This window comes from Aricia agestis, chromosome 1 (assembly GCF_905147365.1).
Source record: "Aricia agestis chromosome 1, ilAriAges1.1, whole genome shotgun sequence".
Lineage (NCBI taxonomy): Eukaryota > Metazoa > Arthropoda > Insecta > Lepidoptera > Lycaenidae > Aricia > Aricia agestis.
The window spans coordinates 243,385-262,355 of record NC_056406.1 but is presented as its reverse complement, the minus strand read 5'-3'; the positions used below and the strand labels follow the sequence as shown (position 1 = coordinate 262,355).

General features: G+C 39.7%; 1 protein-coding gene across 2 annotated transcripts in view; it reads right to left on the bottom strand.

Moving 5' to 3' along the window:
- The window catches only part of LOC121730313 (RNA-binding protein fusilli), a 101,480-nt gene that overhangs the window by 41,942 nt on the left and 40,567 nt on the right, over nt 1–18,971 (bottom strand). For both annotated transcript variants that reach the window (XM_042119302.1, XM_042119311.1), the window contains exon 2: nt 8,046–8,138. In XM_042119302.1, coding sequence (XP_041975236.1) covers nt 8,046–8,138 — 93 coding nt within the window. The remainder of the gene's footprint in view (nt 1–8,045; nt 8,139–18,971) is intronic.

Genomic DNA, 18,971 nt, shown 5'->3' with positions numbered 1-18,971 from the left:
TTTACTTATTTGTATGTAAAGTATAAAGTATAGTTATCAAGAATACAGTCGGATACGTTATTATAAAGTATGGTTGGCAACCCTAGCTACATATCTCACGTACTATATACTAAAGACGCATGCTGCGACCGATGTTTTGAAAATGCTTACCTGAATACAAAAAATATCAGTTCTTAACCTAATTTGTATTTTTTCCTTTAGATACACTCATCTAGATACAAAAATATTAATTTTAAATCTTAATTTATATATTTTTTCAACTTATTTGTGTCGCATACAAATGGTATGAAATTCCACAAACAGCAAAGTAAACATTAACTCCTCCTTTTTTGGAAGTCGGTTAAAAAAAAGTATCTAAGATGTTGACCAGGGATGTAAGGCATTAAGGTATCACCATGCCAAATTTCATTGAAATCGGTCCAGCGGATTCAGAGATTAGCCTGTACAAACAGACAAACAGACAGAGAAAAACTCTATAAACTCGTTCACAGCAAATCCGATTTTTATCTTCTGAACGCTAAATATTCGAGTTTTAACTTCTTCTTCTTCTTTTAAAAATGGCCGCCTCGGTGAGTTGCCAATGTCAGAGTGGCTTAAAGGACTTTGCTCTATGTAGCGAAGGTCTCATAAAACATATTTAAGTCCTGACAGATCGAAAAAATAGTCAAAAAATTGTTAAGATGACAGTTTTCACAGATGCGTTTGGTTAGCTTATTTATCGTTTCTTGCTATTTTATTTTAAAAAAAAAAACAACGTGACAAGGCTCCAAGATGATAAAAAGATAGAACGCGCTTAGTGTACACTAAATCGGTTCTAAACTTATAAACGTTTTTATAGCACTAAATTGCATTTCATCAACAAAACGTTCACAGCAGCAAATCCGAGTTTTATCTTCAGAACATCCAAAATATGTTGCACAATTAAACTTCATAAAAGCCTTTTTTTGTAGACTAAAAAACGTAACTAGACTCCAGAATAATAAAACCATGTAAAATCATCGCGTGACGTCACATAAACTTAAATTTATTAATCAGAGATCGTTAAGAGAAGATTATAAATTCCATTTGAAACAAAACGAGATTTATATCCCCGCAAGAACGCGTTTAATGAGAACTAAGTTTTATAAAACGAAGTTGTGTGATTGGTGAAATCCTCCCTTAGACATTAATGACGCACTACTGAAAACACAATCAATTGCAGTAGGTGTATTATTTTTATTGACCGACTTCCAAAAAGGAGAAGGTAATACGTTCGGCTGTATGTATCTTTTTTTTTGTATGTTCAACGATTACTCAGCCGTTTGTGGTCCGATTTTCTAAATTATTTTTGTGTTGTATAGGGTTTAACTCGAATTTGGTACCATGTTTACAAAAGTGGTGATCTGAATTGATCTGATGATGGGATCCTTGAGGAATCGAGGGGACTCCTTGAAATTTGTATGGAAACATATAGTAATTTTAATTTGTTTAAATTATTCGAGGCACATGCTACCAAAAAGTAAGATTTCACACCAGGTTATACCCTGGATCCGAAGGTCCCCAACAGAACTTTTGAATCCCTATAGATACATGTTCGGGGATTTTTGCGTTGCTTAAACTACTGAAAGCATAAGCCAACATATCAATTTGATTAATCATCATCATCACAATTATAATTATACCATGGGTAAATTATGACTCAATTAGTGGTACCTTTCGTGATATTTTGCATCGAAGCTGATGTGTTTGATGATTGCTTTGCTGTTTGTGGACCGATTTGTAAATTCATGTGTTGTTGTATAGGATATAATCTAACTTTTGTATAACAATTACGAAAGTGGTGATCTGATGATGGGATCTATGAGCAGTCGAGGTAAATCCTTGAAATTTATCACACATAATGGTTAGGAAGTTGTTTCTAGTAACTTAAACATATGTTACAAATAAGTGAAATTTCATACGAAGGTGTCCCTGGAGCCAGAGACACTGAGCAGAACTCCTGAACCTTTAAAGATAAAAGTTTGGAAATTGCAGCATCGCTTAGATAACTGCAAGCATTTACCACAATTTCGCTTACAGTAACATAATGTGAATAGTTAACATTCGTAGTGTTTATTTACGCATAAAGCCTTATCTTGTAGATAACTAAAAACTGAAATTATTATTTTTAACAAAAAATTACTTCCAAGGTAAAAACAATAATAATATGAACTAAAAAGTATTAAATAACTATTACTCTTAATATTGCCTTATTCAGAATTCGTCTAAATCTCAACTATTTATGTACATACTACAGTCTTCATTATTTTGAAGTCGGTACCAGCTAATTTAATCGTGAGTTCAGTCAATGTCAGAATATCTGAAACTTTTGGGTCTGGTACCGACTTCAAAGTAATGAAGACTGTAGTATGTAAACTGGCCGAAACCGAAACCGAAAGTTCGGTCGGTCACTATCGGAAACCAACTCTATGAGGGTTCAACAAAACGACGAAACACTTCGAGAAAAGGTAGGTTCGCATGGCTCGTCTCGGTTGGTGCACTACCGTACATCCAGAAAATATCTCCTGGCAGTCGGGTAAAAACTCAAAGTTCAAGCAGTTATCATGATCAATAAGTTTATTTTATTTTATTTGTTTCACGTAAAGAGTTTAACGCGTGGAAACAGTATTTTTTCTGGGATAAAAACTATTCTATGTTCTTTGCCGGAACTCAAAGTATCTACATGCCAAACAGCAAAATCGGTTCAGCGGTTTGGGCGTGAAGAGGTTACAGACAGACAGATAGACACACTTTTGCATTTATAATATTAGTATGGAAGTATGGATATGGATTATTATCACCTTTTTATCTGGATTTTTTCATAAAAATTTATGTGGAATAATATCGAAGTTTAAAATGCAAGGTATGATGTTTTCCTAATTCTAATCTGTCACTGGATACACCCAAAATATTCTCCTTTGTTTTCGCCTTAGTTTTATTAGTGCCACAACAAAAGCGTGCTTTGTACGCATTTTAACACGCACGTCGCTAGGCTAGCATTATAGCCGTTACCGACTAAATCTAAAAGTCTGCGGCTGGCAACGATGAAGTTGTCCAATTAAATTGTGACACTACGCAATTTAGTTTGTACGATAGTCGGCCAACTTGAAATTGTATATCTGCGGTGACACTTAGTCGTGATCTGAGCGAGTTCTTAAATTTTGAACAATGTCAGATGCTCTGCCTCTAACTCAGGGGTCACCAATTAGTTTCGCTCGGGGTCCGTTTTAAGAAATAAAATGACGTTCGCGGTCCGAACTCTCCAAAAATTTTAACCAATGTAATTACGGAAATTAGTCAAATTACAAAGGTATTTTGCTTGACTGTGACTGATCGTCGTATTTCCCACCCCCCTAAATAGGTCACGTATTATGGGTATGTTCCCTTAAAATATGTTACTCCACTCGTGCACACTACACACACTGACGCGGACGTTATGGAAATATGGTCATCATTTTCATAATCCTAATAAAAATGGAAAATTAAAATAATTACTTTAATTTGCATTCGCTAATGTAAGGTTGCTATTTTGTAATAAAAAGTTGTGTGGAAATAGGACGAAAATGGAAATCCATCGTTCGGCGTGGCCGAGTGGCGAGTACCTATTAAAGGCTACGGCACGGCCCGTGTCAGGTGGGAATTGTGATCAGTAGGTGGACCGTGGATACTGTTCGCTCGGGCTGGGCAGTCGGCTCAGTTGGGCACCTGTGACCTGGAGGATCGAGCGGCAGTAGGGCGCGCGTGGAGACCGAGGGGCGAGGAGGCGCTACAACCGACCACCGACTGGCGACAGCAGAGATCTGGCTCTGGGCAGTGGGCACCCTTCTGCTGCGATATTCCTTGATCTCCTTCTATTTGTTACCGAGCCATTTTTCCCCTACGAGCTTTAACGAGAGTTACGAATGAGTAGGAGCATAATATTAATTAATTATTATTATCAGCATAATTTATGTACATAATTCTTTTTATATGCAAATCACTCCGAACCAAGGTTAATAATATGATATAAAAATTACGTTACGGTCAATAATTTCAAGTAATTGTAATCCAAAAGATCTGCCCGTCGACCGGTCTCCGCGCCGCGCGCCGCCCCCGCGCCGCCGCGCGGGTCTCCGGAGTCCGGGTGGGGTGAATAAGGTGATAGCCTGATACTAGACTATAGCATGTTTCAACAAAAGCCCTGTTTGATTCACACGAGCGTAATTTTGTGAGTCATGATTTGTATGAAAATTTAGAAGATATTTACGCGGCAGAAATTCTGCGACTCACGACTCACAAAATTACGCTCGTTTGGCTTCACCCGGGCCAATGCAACGCTAAAACTCGCGCGGGGGCGCGCGCCTCGCGTGTGTATAATGAAAAATAGTATGGGCAGCGCAGGGCGCAGGCGCGTGCGACGGCCGACGGAGCGCGGTCGCGGGCGAAAGACTGTCAGTTGTCACTTGTCAGTTGTCACACGCTCGACGTACGGGCGCCGGGCGGGCACACCGCACACGGCGCGGGCGCACGATTTTCGCAAATCGCAATCGACGTTGTTTCCGTTGACATCTTTTTGCCAAATAATAAATTAGTAAATAATCCATGGTAATCTACTTAACACAACTGACACACGCTTGACGTAAAAATTATACTAGCAGCGCTAAATGAGATGGGCGCACACGACGCGTGCCCGCTCGCCCGCGGCGGTCTTCCGACGCGTGCGCCCACGCCCGCGTCCTCCCGTGTTTTAGCGTTGGCCCTAAAGGAGTGAGCACATTGAGACGGGCCGTGCCGGGGCTCAGCGTGCCGGGGCTCATTGCAAAAATCCGCCTCCATACAATTTGTATGGAAGCGGATGCGGATCCAGATAAATATGCGGTATTAGTATAAATAGCGAGGAATTCCCTCGATTACCTATAGATGATGATCATGAAGTCACCTTTTTTATGAACATGGCCCATGCAAGTTTCGAGCCGTTACACACTTTTGTACATAATATACATTATAGTTATACACCCTGTTCTGCTCAAATTGCATCAGAACACCGCAGCAGGCTACGGCCGTGGCCCGTGTCTCCATCAGAGACAGCGCGGCGCCGTCACCGTTTTACGGCACGATGCGAAGCCGCCACCGGTGCCGCAAAGTGCAAACGGTGCACCGCGCGCCCCTATTCTGGGTGAAACTTCCGAACAAAAATTGTGTCCAAACTTAAACGAGGCACTTATTTGAAACATATAAAAATCGGCCAAGTGCGAGTTAGGCTCGCGCACGAAGGGTTCCGTACCATTATTATAAGTAGAGAAAAATAACCAAAAAAATATGTTGTTTGTATGGGAGCCCCTTAATTATTAAGTTTATTTTAATTTTATCATCAATTTTTTAAGTAAGTAAGGTCAAGTGGGGTAAGAGAAACATACTTTACTGGTTTTTTAACGTTTTGGCCTTCAGCTATCAAAATTATACATTTATTTCGATATAAATTGAAACAAATGTTAGCTTTTGAAATATACTTACATTTTTTTTTGACACAGAACTAGATTGTACGTATAATTACGGCACAATTTAGCAACAAAGCTAGGTACTATTTCATACATTTTGGTCACAGCTGTTCGATACTTTTGTATGGAAAGTTGGTCCCATAGAAAAGGTTGTTCATACACATAGGTAGGTTCATCTTACAAATCTTGGCCAGTACTTAAAAGTCAGCCGGTATTTTAGCGGATTTAAAAAATGTTTGTTACCCCTTGAAACCAGGAAAGAGGAACATATGTTTCTCATAAAAATGAGGAGGCATTGTCATTTGGAGGTGTAATACCTCAAAGATACATAGGAAAAGATAGTAACCAATCAGAATAAGAGTTGGCCAGTAAGCAAAAATCAAGGCAATCAGCGTTAAGAATGTGCAATGTTACTAAGGCAACTCTCGTTTTCCTAAAAAACCTAACTTTTTTTTAGAAAAATTGAAAAATATAAACATTATTATCTAATTATCCGTGTTTTCGCGAAATCCCTAGAATTTTCGCGATAATTCGATTTATTAAATAATCCTACGACATATAGATATTAAAGATATTTTTTTAAAACATAATTCGACGCAGTAGATTTAGGTACTTAATAGTAATAATTATAATATAAGTTAAAGAGAGTGTTCTAAGTTTTAAATATACAAAATAATATGGCTATAACTGTTTATTTTGTGCCAACTCTACTTGAAAATTCCTTGCCAGGAAACAATGGATCATAAAAGTGGGTCCAATCGCTAGTTGAAAATATGCTAAAAATTCATATCTAGTCATTGGACCCAATAGGTCCAATTTTTTTGAGTCCAATAGCCCGAGTACTCTTTCATTCTCGGAGCAAATATTTCGACTGAATAGGGACGCGTGTCGGGCGGCGCACCGTACCGTATCACGGTGGAGCGGGCGCGCGGCGTCGCGTCGTGCCGTAACACCGTGACGGCGCTGTCTGATGGGGACGCGTCACGCGGCCTACGTCGGTACTCGGTGCGCAGCTGATGAGTGATGACTATAATGATGTGGGCAACTGAAGGTGGTACTACTTGTTCCGTTCTATTTTATAATAGAATTAATAGTCATATTATTATTAGGTAAACTATGAAAGGCCATCGCTCACAATGAAGCTTGTGCCTCTGACGTCAATCGAAGCAGGTTTCTTTTAAGCGGAGCCTCGTAAAGTGCATCATCCCCACATTAGGTTCGATTTGAAAGTTGCAATAATTTTATGCGTAACTGAGTAGATGACCCGTGAACTTCGTATTACATACTTCGTATTTATACATTTTCGTATTTAAAACCCTTCCCTTCATTTGGCAAATCACTTCAGCGGTCAGCCGTTCTCGATTTTTAGCGAGACTAACAAATTGAAAGTAAGTATGTAATTAGCGACAAACGATATTGAAATTATCGTCGCCACTCGCCAGCATTAACAGTTCCTACATATTTTTATTGTCACTCGTTAAATTGTAGAGGGGTAGTAGGTTAGTAGGTGCCGAAGCATGGCTCTCCCACGTATAAGTATAGGTGATAACTGATAACTGATAGGTTGGTGAGACCCGCTGGCTTCCATCGCGTTGAGGCCTCGACATTACAGCCGTCCATAGTCCATACACGAGCGAGCAGTGCGTCACCTTCCGCCGCACCTGCTCGGCCGCCAGCCGTCCTCGCGCGGCCGGCGCGGCGTGCACCACATTCCACCTCATTCCACCGGATCCTGCCACCCCGCCGCCCCGCCCCGCCTCGCCATCGTGAATCGCACGTTTCTATAATTGGGTTACCGTAACGTCCGTAGTACCGTTCATTATCATAAACAGGACGTCGACTCTCGATTAGAGAAAAGAATTCCGACATCCCATTCGTGGTGTCCGAGCTGCGATTATGCGAACGTTATTATGGTGCAAGCATGTCGTTATGAATATTCAGAATGCGGCTCGCGAATAATTCACTCTATCCAAGAAAATGTAATTAATTTTTATAGCCTTATTGAGTAGTAGCAACTCGCGGCCTCGCCGTCGATGGCGTTCTGCAATCTGCAGTGATTGTCTGCTGCCCCCTGCCATTTCCATCGACGACCACCATCAGAAGGATAGTTGTAACTCGTGAGTCGTGACTCGTGTTCCGTGTATATTGGGTATTTGTATATTGGTAAATTGGGAAATGTGATTTTGTATAGGTACACTACACATTATACGTAGTCATTCAATTCTAGTTTCATAGACATTTTAATTGACATTTAATATCTACTTTTAGGCTACAATGTCACTAACCGCCGTACTCAGAGACATTTAATTACGATTAACCTTCAATTTAATGAAGAGTTTGACAGATAATGTATGGGGCTTATGTCAAAATTTTGAATGAATTGCATTTAAGTTATTAATGTTCCACTCTGAACGCGGCAGTTAGAATTCGACTCCGAGTTAAATTACGCATCGATCTTGAGAGTTGAGACTTGAGGAGGAGGAGGAGGAGGAGGAGGAGGAGGAGGAGGAGGAGGAGGTGGTGGTGGTGGTAGGAGGGGGAGGAGCTCACCTGCTGCACGACGACCTGCAGCGGCTGGCCGGTGAGCAGCTCGGCCGCGGGCCGCCGCGTCGGTCGCACCGCATACTCGCGTTCCCCCACTATCTGAAAAACATTTATTTGATGCATTACAAAAATGTCTAACAACACAAGTAACATAAATTATTAGGCAATTAAATGATGAAATTACGACACTTCACAAATAAACGACAAAGACGAGGAGCGAAAAGGGAGGAGGAGCTCTTGAACCGTGAATCGTGATACCGTAGTCCGTACTCCGTATCTACTGCGTAATCCGTACTGTTAAAAAGTACCTATCATTGGTTTATTTTTACGAAGCACATTGTGAGCACTGAGCACAGGAGGCATGCCGCATGAGGCTGGCGGAGCAGCCAGAAGACGCTGCAACGGCTGGACTTGGAGGTCGTGCCAGTGCCGTGTGCGTCGTAAGTCGTAACTAGGGTTGCCACTTGCCTCCCGTATTTTATAATAAAGTATTGTATGTTATTTAAGGTAATTATTGTACTCTGTACTTTATAATTTATATTAATAATAAAGTACGCGATAATATTTTACTTCTCGTAATTTGATTTCTGTTGAAGTCGTAAGTATTTTTCGTTAAACGAAATTTATCGATTAAATATAATACTAAAGAAAAATAAATTGTACTTTATTTTTATACAGTGTACTTTTTTTTCTTATTTATAGTAACAAATATACTTTAAATGCAAAAATAAAAGGTGGCAACCCTAGTCGTAACTCGTACCACTCGTACCCGGGGTCGCGACTCGCGACTCGCGTTACATAACGCTCGTCAGCGCGACCTTCGACACGATGTCGTCAGCCTGTTTTTGTACATTATCAAATACACGGAGTCGATCATCGTGCCACTACCTCGACGATCTTCCGTATGACAATGAGGACCGACTCGTCGTGACTCGTGAACTGGCCGGCTCCGACTTCCGACACGTCGACTACGCGTGCGGCGTGCCGCGCTGACCGCAGAAACAGAGGCTAAATTATTTTTTTAAAACATCATTTGATAACGAGTGACATGACATCGAGTGTGGCGGAGGTGGTAGGAAATATTGGCATTTCTTAAAAACTTTGCTCGAGTGAGCACCGACTACTAGCATACTGCACACAGTTACTGTATGCTGGTAGTACCTACACTGTACAAAGGTCACAGCTAGGCCACCCATACTTTATTATAAAGTATTGTACGTTATTTCAGGCAATTATTGTACTTTGTACTTTACGAAAATAATAAAGTACGCAAAAATACTTTATTTCAAACTAGATGACCCGATGAACCTCTTATCGCCTATCTCCCAACATAAATCCTCCCTGGGCTTCCACGAATGTTTCAAGATCAAAATAAGCCAAAGCGGTTCAGCCGTTCACGAGTTTTAAAGAAACTTACAAAGTACAGAATTAATTTTTATTTATACTTACAGATATAATTTTATAAATTGTACTTTATTTTTATACTGTGTACAGTTTTTTTTTACCTAAAGTAGCCGATGTACTTTATGCAAATAAAGTACATCGGCAACTTTAGGAAAGAAAAGGTACTTTAGGAAAAAAAAAGAAAAGGTGGCAACGCTAGTCACAGCACACATATCAACTCGGAAAGGGATCGTCACCGTATCGCCTTTCGCCTCGCCGTCAACCTAACGTATGCACGTAACCAAAGCGTATCAGTAGCGCCTGCACGTCAACTCGGCTACGGCTAGGCGACGCCTCGCTTACGGATCGGGGAAGGGGAAAGGGGCAAGGGTGGACGAAGAAACGTAAGCTTAAAAGTACGGAGAGGCGTAAGCACGGGGACGACGAGCCGTAAGCCGGGGGACTAGTTGACCACGCGTCGAATCCCGGTTCGAAGCCTGTTCCGAGGCCAGGCGATTACGTTACGGTTCCGCGTAGTGTGCGTTGCAATAGGGAGGAATCCCTTACGAATTACGATCCCTTTCCGAGTTTATATTTGTGCTGTGTGACCTAATTGTTACGAACACTATCCTGACTGGCACTGTACCAGTCACTAGGAGCTCGTAACGATTCGTAACGTAACTCGGAACTGGGATATCGCCTCTATTCTTTACATAAATAGGTTAGAGGGAGACGGGAGTTGGAGTTTTGCTAAAAGTCCTCGTGTATATGTATTATGATTTATGAAACACGAGTAGTCGGAATGAAAGAAAAGGAACTGTAGTCAAAACAAAATGTTAAAAAAAATTACGAGCTCATTTCGGGGAGAAAACCTCACAGATGTGTGTATATGCAGTACGGCATATTCGGTAATAATCGGTAGAACGGTGGGCCTGGTGGCGGGCGGGCGCTGGGGCGGGCGGGGGCGGAGGATCGGGAGCCACATGAGTGGTGCGGTATAAATAGAGCGAGCGCCGGGCGCAGGCCGCGGCCATGTTGCGGGCGGCGCGGGGGCGGGGCGCGCCGCGACACGATTCGCTCGTTAGCAGTTGATGTGTCGTCGAAATCGGAGCCGATGGGAGTGCCGCCGACGACGCCGCGCGCGCTTGTGCGGAAGTCGTCCGGCCCGCCCATGCCGGCTCACGGCTGACACCCTGCCTGCGCCGTGTGTGTGACAAATGTGGTGACGAGTACCTACTGGCTACTACTAATTCCACCCGGCCGTGGTGCCGGCGGCACAGGGGCGACACTCCGTGTACATGAGAGCTCGAGCGCCGGTGACCTTGAACGGAACGTGTACACCGCTAGGGTTGACACCGAAATGGAATTTTGACTTATTTAAGCAAAGATGTATATTGTATATAATATGTATATACAGGGTGTAACAAAAATAAGTGATAATTTTTTTTTGTCTTTCAGCACTGCTACTTTCACAGTGAACTTTCTACAAGGAACACGTACACATCCTACAGTATTATCACTTATTTTTGTTACACACTGTATATCTACACGAAAAACTGTGTATCCCTTTTGACAAAAAATGCGGAAACGTACCTAGTTATGTTGTTGAAACTAAGGTCGAATTTCGACCATTGGGCGATCTCAAGTATATATTAATGTGTAATAATACATAATCTTATAAATAAAATTCTCGTGTCACAAATCACAATGTTAGGCCGCTTACTCCTCCGAAACGGCTTTACTGATTTTAACCAAATTTTACATATTCAGTGGGTCTGAGAATCGGCTACTGGGTAAGTTTATTATATATTAATAAGTGCATTTGTTGAATAAATAATAGTAAATTATTACTTAATTACTTATTATATACGACGGGATAGCGATGAACGTTGCCATGGTGACATACTTATTTAGTCACTTCAACAAAATAATAAGGGCTAAATACTTTAATATGGCAAATAAACGTTTGCCGGGACAGCTAGTAATATAATAATATACTAAACAGCCCTCGGCCGAATAACTCCCTAGTCCAGTAAAATTACGGCTCAAAATGGGTTAAATAAACATGAACGAACACAGTTTGGGGATTTTAAGGACTTTATAACTGTTTCACACGTTTATTGATAAAAAAAATAGGTTATAAAATTCTTCAAGTTAAGCACCCGAGGTCGATGGAAGTGATTCCTCAATATTAAAGGCCCAGACGGTATCGGGGCATACGTCGTCCTCGTCCATTGCGTCAAAAAAATCATCGTCGACAACATTGGCGATATTAGAACAATAGTTCTCTTGGCAATTAGTGCAAATCACTGAGCAAAAGAGACAATGGCGCGGATTGCGTTCGGTAAAGTAAGAAAAATAGAAAAAAAGTAAAATTTGTGCCTTGCGGGAGTAATAAGTTGAAAAATATTAATGTTAGAAAAAATTGAGATAAAAAAGTTAGTAAGTAAATTTAATTTGGAAGAGAAAAGGTCTCTACAATTTTTTGCCTAACACTGATCATTTTCGAGATATCGAATTAAACGCGTTTCCATCGAAATGACCTTGAGCTGACCTCAGTAGAACCCCTCAAATTTGAATTTATGCCCAGAATACACCCCCCTATCGATCCTTAAAATCCCCAAACTGTGTTCGTTAATGTTTATTTATTTCGTAATTTGATTGGACAACCCGGACCATCCCGGACTGAGCGCTTCGCGCCCCGCGCGCTGAGCACAGCCACCGCGCCGATCCAGCTACACGCACACATAGCCGTGAGCGATTTTACGAGCACACAATATTATGTTTTTAAACATAAAAGTGTCGCTTCTTTTCGCGTAGTGTATATGTTACAGTCAAAACTACTATTGACTAACAAAATCAGTCAAAACTACTTTTGACTAAACAGGCTGGTCAAAAGTCATTTTGACTAAAATTATTGGTTATTAATACTTTTAACTGAAAATTTGCAGTTAAAAGTACTTTTGACTAACGCTCTTACTCAAAAGTAGTTTTGACTATGAGACAGACTACAGACAGACATCGAAGTCTTAGAAAACCGGTGCCGCGTTTTCCGACTAAAATCGAATCCACTCTTCGCTTTTTCTCACTTTTTAGGAGTTTTGAATGATACAACCAGTCAAACCGCTTTTGACTGAATCACTTAGTCAAAAGTACTTTTAACCAGCTTCATTGGGCAAATGTACTTTTAACTGTTATTTTAGTCACAAGTCACAAGTATTATTGACTAAAGCATACGGTCGAAAGTAGTTTTGACTGATTAATATATTCTTAGTTATAAGATGATTTCAAGCAATTTTCGTTATAGTTTTTTTAAATGATATAAATATATTGAGCATTTAACTTGTTGCTTAATTGAAAGAAATTGTAATGTCGTTTTAGTAAAAGCAAATAAATAAATACTTGTAACTCTCTTTTCAAGTTAAACGACTGATGTATAATATTGGCCTTGTTTGGAGCTGTGTTCCTTGCAAGGCCATTTGGAAGAGCTTAACAAAACTTATGGCTATTGAAGCTCGGTTAAAAAGAGATTTATAATATTATGATACCTTAAAAAACAGAGCATTACTTGATAATTTGTTTTCTTAATTTATTTAGTTAAGAGGATACACCAGGCCCCCAGGGGCTAGAGAAATGAAAAAAAGTACGTGTAATATCTATAGCTGTCTTCCTTACCTTACCTCAAGCCTATACCGCAGAACGCGATAGAGACAACTGCAGAAAATCAACGATTCGTTGTCCCCTGATTCCTTCTTCAAAACTTTCTTAATTTATAAACGAATAACAAGCATTTTCCCGTTAGAGTGGCCTTACATGGTTCAGGGTCCTTATTTAGTACTAGCTGTTGCCCGCAACTTCGTCAGCGTTAGTGTATGTTATTATAATAGAGAATAGAGATTTAGAAAATTTAACACCCATCTACGACTATTTTATTTGCATGTAATCTAGATCTATATTACACACGAAATTTTTAATTTACATCAAAGACCCAGGAAACTTGAACCACAGATTCGTTTTGGAAAATCCTTGCTTCGAAGACCGTTTGGCGTAGACAGGGGATGGGGGCCACAGGACAGGGGAACATGTGACGGAGATAGAGTATAGACTACAGAAGACGGGATTTAATGTAAGTCCCTCTTTAACCTACTTCTTACTCTCAGATTCCTAACCTACAATTAAACCAGAATAAAATGGGTAATTATACATATATGGGCGCGGCGTTGGCCCACCGTCCACCACACATTCCCACCACGAAAAGTCTTTGATATGATCTCAGGGAGCCCGAAGGACATGCTCAAACTGGTTTGGGACCCGTAACGAAATTCATCAGGAGAAAATAGATTTATAATTCGTATGAAGAATTGTAATACCTCTTTCTATTCAAAGCGGAGACAGCAAATAGTTGCAGTGACCGAATTTCAAATAACTTAGGGGAAGCACCACGAAAATAAACTATTAAGTAATAATAATAATTGTGACTACTAAGCTTAGATAGCAAAATTATTAATATGTATTGGAATTTGTTGTGTTAATTAGCCGTTTATTACTGTTGCCAATAATAATTGTGACAAAAACGCTTGAAGGCACGGAAGTTTCTATAGCGCTCTATTGTGGCGCTGTCCACGATATCACCGCAGCTTAGTATGCGACATCTGGGGGAACGGGAGTGTCCCCGCCAAGATGAGCCAAGCGAAGCGCGCAAGGGCACTACCTACCTTCTTTCTCGAAACGTTTCGTAGTATTTTTGAACCCTCGTAACTTTGGTTTGGTTAATGCCAGATAGTTGAAATTTTCAAGATATTATGACATGAGTATAGTAATTAAATACGAAAAGTTTGAATATTGTTACTATTTAAATCATATTTAAATACTTTGGATTTTGGCACTGACTCACCGATCATCAAAACTGTTAGGGTATTTACTTCCTGATGTCTGAGAAAGCTGAAATTTGGTTTGTAACATACTATTAGTACAGAAACAACAAAGAAATTATCAAACCCAACCTAACTTACCCCATCTCCTTAATTGAGCAAAATTAGGCAAAAAAATGTGTTTTTTGTTTTTTGTATGGGATTAATTTTTTATTTTATTTTAAAATTATTATTAAATATTAAAGTACACATAATATGTGTACTTTAATATTTAATAATAATTATATTATAATTAAGGACTTCGAGAAAAAATCAAGTACCTACTTGTTGCCAATAATGACATTATTGATATAGAGCAAAAAAGGCAAAAAAATCACGTTTGTTGTATGGGAGTGCCCCATAAATATTATATTAAATACCTAATAATTTTATTTTGTTTTTAGTATTTGTTGTTATACCGGCAACAGATATAATCTATGAAAATTCCAACTCTCTAGCTATTACCGTTCTTGAGTTACAGCCTGGAAACAGACAATGAATATGATATTGAATGTACTGTCACTTCTTGGTGGAAATTCTTATTCCACTTTATTAAATAAAGTGGACAGACAACGAAGTCTTAGTAATAAGGCCGCGATTCCTGCCCTATGGGTACGGAAACCTAAAAGAAATACCTACACCCAAAAAAAAATTAACTAAAAGAAAAAACAACATAAACCAACTTACAATTGGAAGTCGGTTAAAAAGAAATGAAATCCCTAGAATTGTTCCACATTGAATGTAAAACGGTGTCGGCGGTCAAAAGTCACGCGACGCGGAGGGCGGCGGGCGGCGGACGCGACGGGGAGGGGGAGGAGGGGGAGAGACACCGCGCACAGCACCGCCGCGCGCCGCCGCCGGCCGCGCGGAGCGCGGCGCGGCTGCCCTGGCGAGCGACGACGCTACCTGATGATGGATGGTAGAGTTTACCGTCCGAGATCGTATGAATTGGTACAACGCGTAGCTGTCTCGTTGCACATGGAACGGTAGAATCTTGCCTCGTGCTCTGTTTGAATCATGTTTAACCCTTAGCTGGTTTCGTTAAAAAAGGCAACGTATCTGGTATCGGGGGTAAAAAGAGACTCCACTCCAATGAAACATAAAAAATATCAAAACACTGTTTTTTTTAATTAATTAGTTTTTTATACTGAAATAAATCTCTTAACCTACATAAATTTCAGCTTTTAAGGCCAATAACATTAATGAATAATATTTTTTTCCCTATATAAAAAAAGATCTAAGTTTTCAATCATATACTTAGACGACTGTTATTTTAGGAGCCCTTAAATATATTAAAACATAAACATATCTTTTATTTCTTTTTTTATCTAGTTTTCTTATGTAATCTTAATAATAAAACACATTCATTTCTTTTGATATCGACTAAAAATAAAAAAATGACAGAGCAAAACCAGAAACCAAAAGATACTCGTAAAATTTTACTATTTTGTTTGTGATTTTGCCAAAATTTTCTTTACATTACAATAATAAGCACTTGCTATACTCGATATACATTCTTTGCTTCTAGAATTTTAAGAATCTGAAACTGCAACAATGATAATTTCGCTAGAATAGCTGATTTCCTTCCTCTTTTTACGATCGTAAACTGTTTCACGTTGCAAACTGTTATAATAGTTTTCTGGGGGGTTTCTGAATTAGATTTCAAGTACTTATTTCATAAAAGCTAATTTTGGTTTAAAATTCCCGATGTATCGAAAAAAATATTAAAAACCATTACAAGATACCGTTGAAAAAAAACATACACTTTTGGTATCGGGGGTAATTTTTGACCCCAGTACTCTTAAATCCGCTTTCAGCAACAGTAGAGCCACGTTACACGTACGTTCGTCATCCGCCGCACTACCCGACGCGACGTAGCAGATTACACAGAATCAGAAGAGTGTACATGTTTAAATAGTAAAGATATCATAGAAAATTCAAACGCCTGGGGTAACTTTTGACCCCCGATACCAGTTAAGGGTTAAATACATATTATTATACGCTCAATAAATAATAATAATAAATAAATAAAAATTGTTTTATTTCCGAATAGATTTGTAACAAATACTTTCAGAACGTTGATGCTAATGGTGCCTACCACCGGTTTGTAATGGTGAATATGTAACGATCATCGAGATTCCATAAAATCTAGGAGATCCCCATGATGTTTTAGAAAACCACAGTGGCCTGCGAGGGTTCCGAGTTCCGTACCGTAGCAAAATGGCGATACTAGTGAAATTATAACAGTTCCAGGGGTAGTTGCTGTAATTTAAAGGGGCCCTTATAATTATATCTATTGCACTAAACTGGTTTAGCGCCTAGCGGTATGATTCTCGACGTAGTACTCTGTACTAGTGCTCGTGACTCTCGTGTCGCCGTCGCGTCGTGGGCCGTCGGCCGTAGCAGGTAGGTGGCTGTAGCAGGCGCACACGTGTGACGTGTCACGACTCACGTGAACCAGCACTCGCGGTATGACAGGTATTCATTTACGTAGAAAGTAACATTTGGTGGAAAGTGTGTCACCGACCCCGCGCCCGCCGACCGCGCTATGACCGCGCGCACGGCTGTCGGCAGCGCACTGCACCCGTCTAAACAATACGAGTAAGCCATCTCGTAGGCACTATAAGTCTATCTAGACTCTAGAGTCTAGAGTCTATCCTATGATCCAACTCGGCAACTGAATGGTCATCATGAAATTGCTGATGTTCGTATGATACGACATTATGATAGCATACTTTTTTTTACAATAATTTTATTTTACAATACATTCATCTACATTATAACAGTTTTAGGGTTCCGCACCCAAAGGGTAAAAACAGGACTATAACTGAGAATTCGCTGTCTGTCCGTCTATCACAAATACTTAAATAGATTTAAAAAAAACGTACGTAATACGTGGGAGAGCCATGCTTCGGCACGAATGGGCCGGCTCGACCGGAGAAATACCACGTTCTCACAGAAAACCGGCGTGAAACAGCGCTTGCGCTGTGTTTCGCCGAGTGAGTGAGTTTCCCGAAGGCCCAATCCCCTGGCCTATTCCCTTCCCTTCCCTACCTTCCCCTATTCCCTACCCTCCCCTATTACCCTATTCCCTCTTAAAAGGCCGGCAACGCACTTGCAGCTCTTCTGGTGCTGCGAGTGTCCATGGGCGACGGATGTTGCTTTCCATCAGGTGACCCGTTTGCTCGTTTGCCCCCTTATTTCATTAAAAAAAAATATTAAAAAAAACCCGCTTTTATAGCAAACCGAAATAAGAATAATTATTAAGAAAAATGAGTTTTAAATATTATTACAGTAGCAGAAGGTCAAACAATCGTAATTCATTCATTTAAATTATAATAAAATTTAAGATACTAACATAAACAGAATCATTAAAATCTGTGAAAATTTCAGAAGTCTAGTCTGATCGGCAAGTGGCAAGTGACAAGTGGCAAGTGGCAACTTTAATGTTGGTGGTGGAAAGGCATTTTAATTTTCATGAAATAGTAATAATAATTGTAAGTCCTACTCATGTCCTACTTTAATAATAAACAATAAAAGGGGGCACTCTAACAAAAATTTACATTTAATGGTACGGAGCCCTTCGTGTACAATTCCGACTCGCACTTGGCCGGTTGTTATTTCCTTTTTAGGGTTCCGTAGTCAACAAGGAACCCTTATTATAGTTTTGGTCTGTCCGTTCGTCTGTCCGTCCGCGGCGTAAGAAACTCGCACGAGGCCACCTTTTACCAAAAAGGTGGAAAATAAAAAATGATATCTTATACTAATTTACACAAAGTATGTAAGTAAAGTAAGTAAAAATGTGGTACATTTATATAGAAGCGTCCTATGGTTTGTCAGCTTAACATTCCCAAGGTGTGCTATCATTGAGAAAATCAATTACTTTATAATAATAATAAGCCTTAGCACACAAACGATTGGATTGTACAACTTTTTTAAATTTGTTAATTGAAAGATTTTGGACGTTTCCTGGGATTTTATTGTATATACGCCATACATTGACCTTTGAAAGATTAATTGCTCACTTTGCTCAGCCTGGTTATTGGTATATTTTTTTTATTTATTTATTTATAGCAGGCTACATAGGCCCATACAATATATACCTTAATGACTAACATACATATAAATTACTAGCTGTTGCCTGCGACTTCGTCCGCGTGGACTTCAGTTTATAGCGCGCGGTGTCAATAAAATTGGTGTCAAAAGCTTTTTAAAACCCTGGTACCCCTTAAATCAAAATACCCAAAACAGCCGTGTAGTATGCACATAATATGTTTTTTTTTTTAAATTAAACTTTTTTATACCAAGCTTATTTAGCGTTACACAACTTAGCTGCATAATGCATTACACAACTTTAGCTTTGCCCATAAACTATTTAGTATTTATTATTGGTAGAGAGTTGTTGTTTCTGATATCTATGTTGGTACGTGAGTTAATTAATAACATGTATATACACAATCGTAATATTATCTCAAGATGGTACCACCTCTTATAGAAATACATATGAGCAAGCGATAGCGCGATCTAGGCGACTCTTGGCGCCATCTGTTCCAGTTTTTGGAACTAACTTAATTTGAACAAATTTACGCATAAACACCCCCTTACAACCCCTTTTTCCAGTAAGAAGTAGCCTATGTCC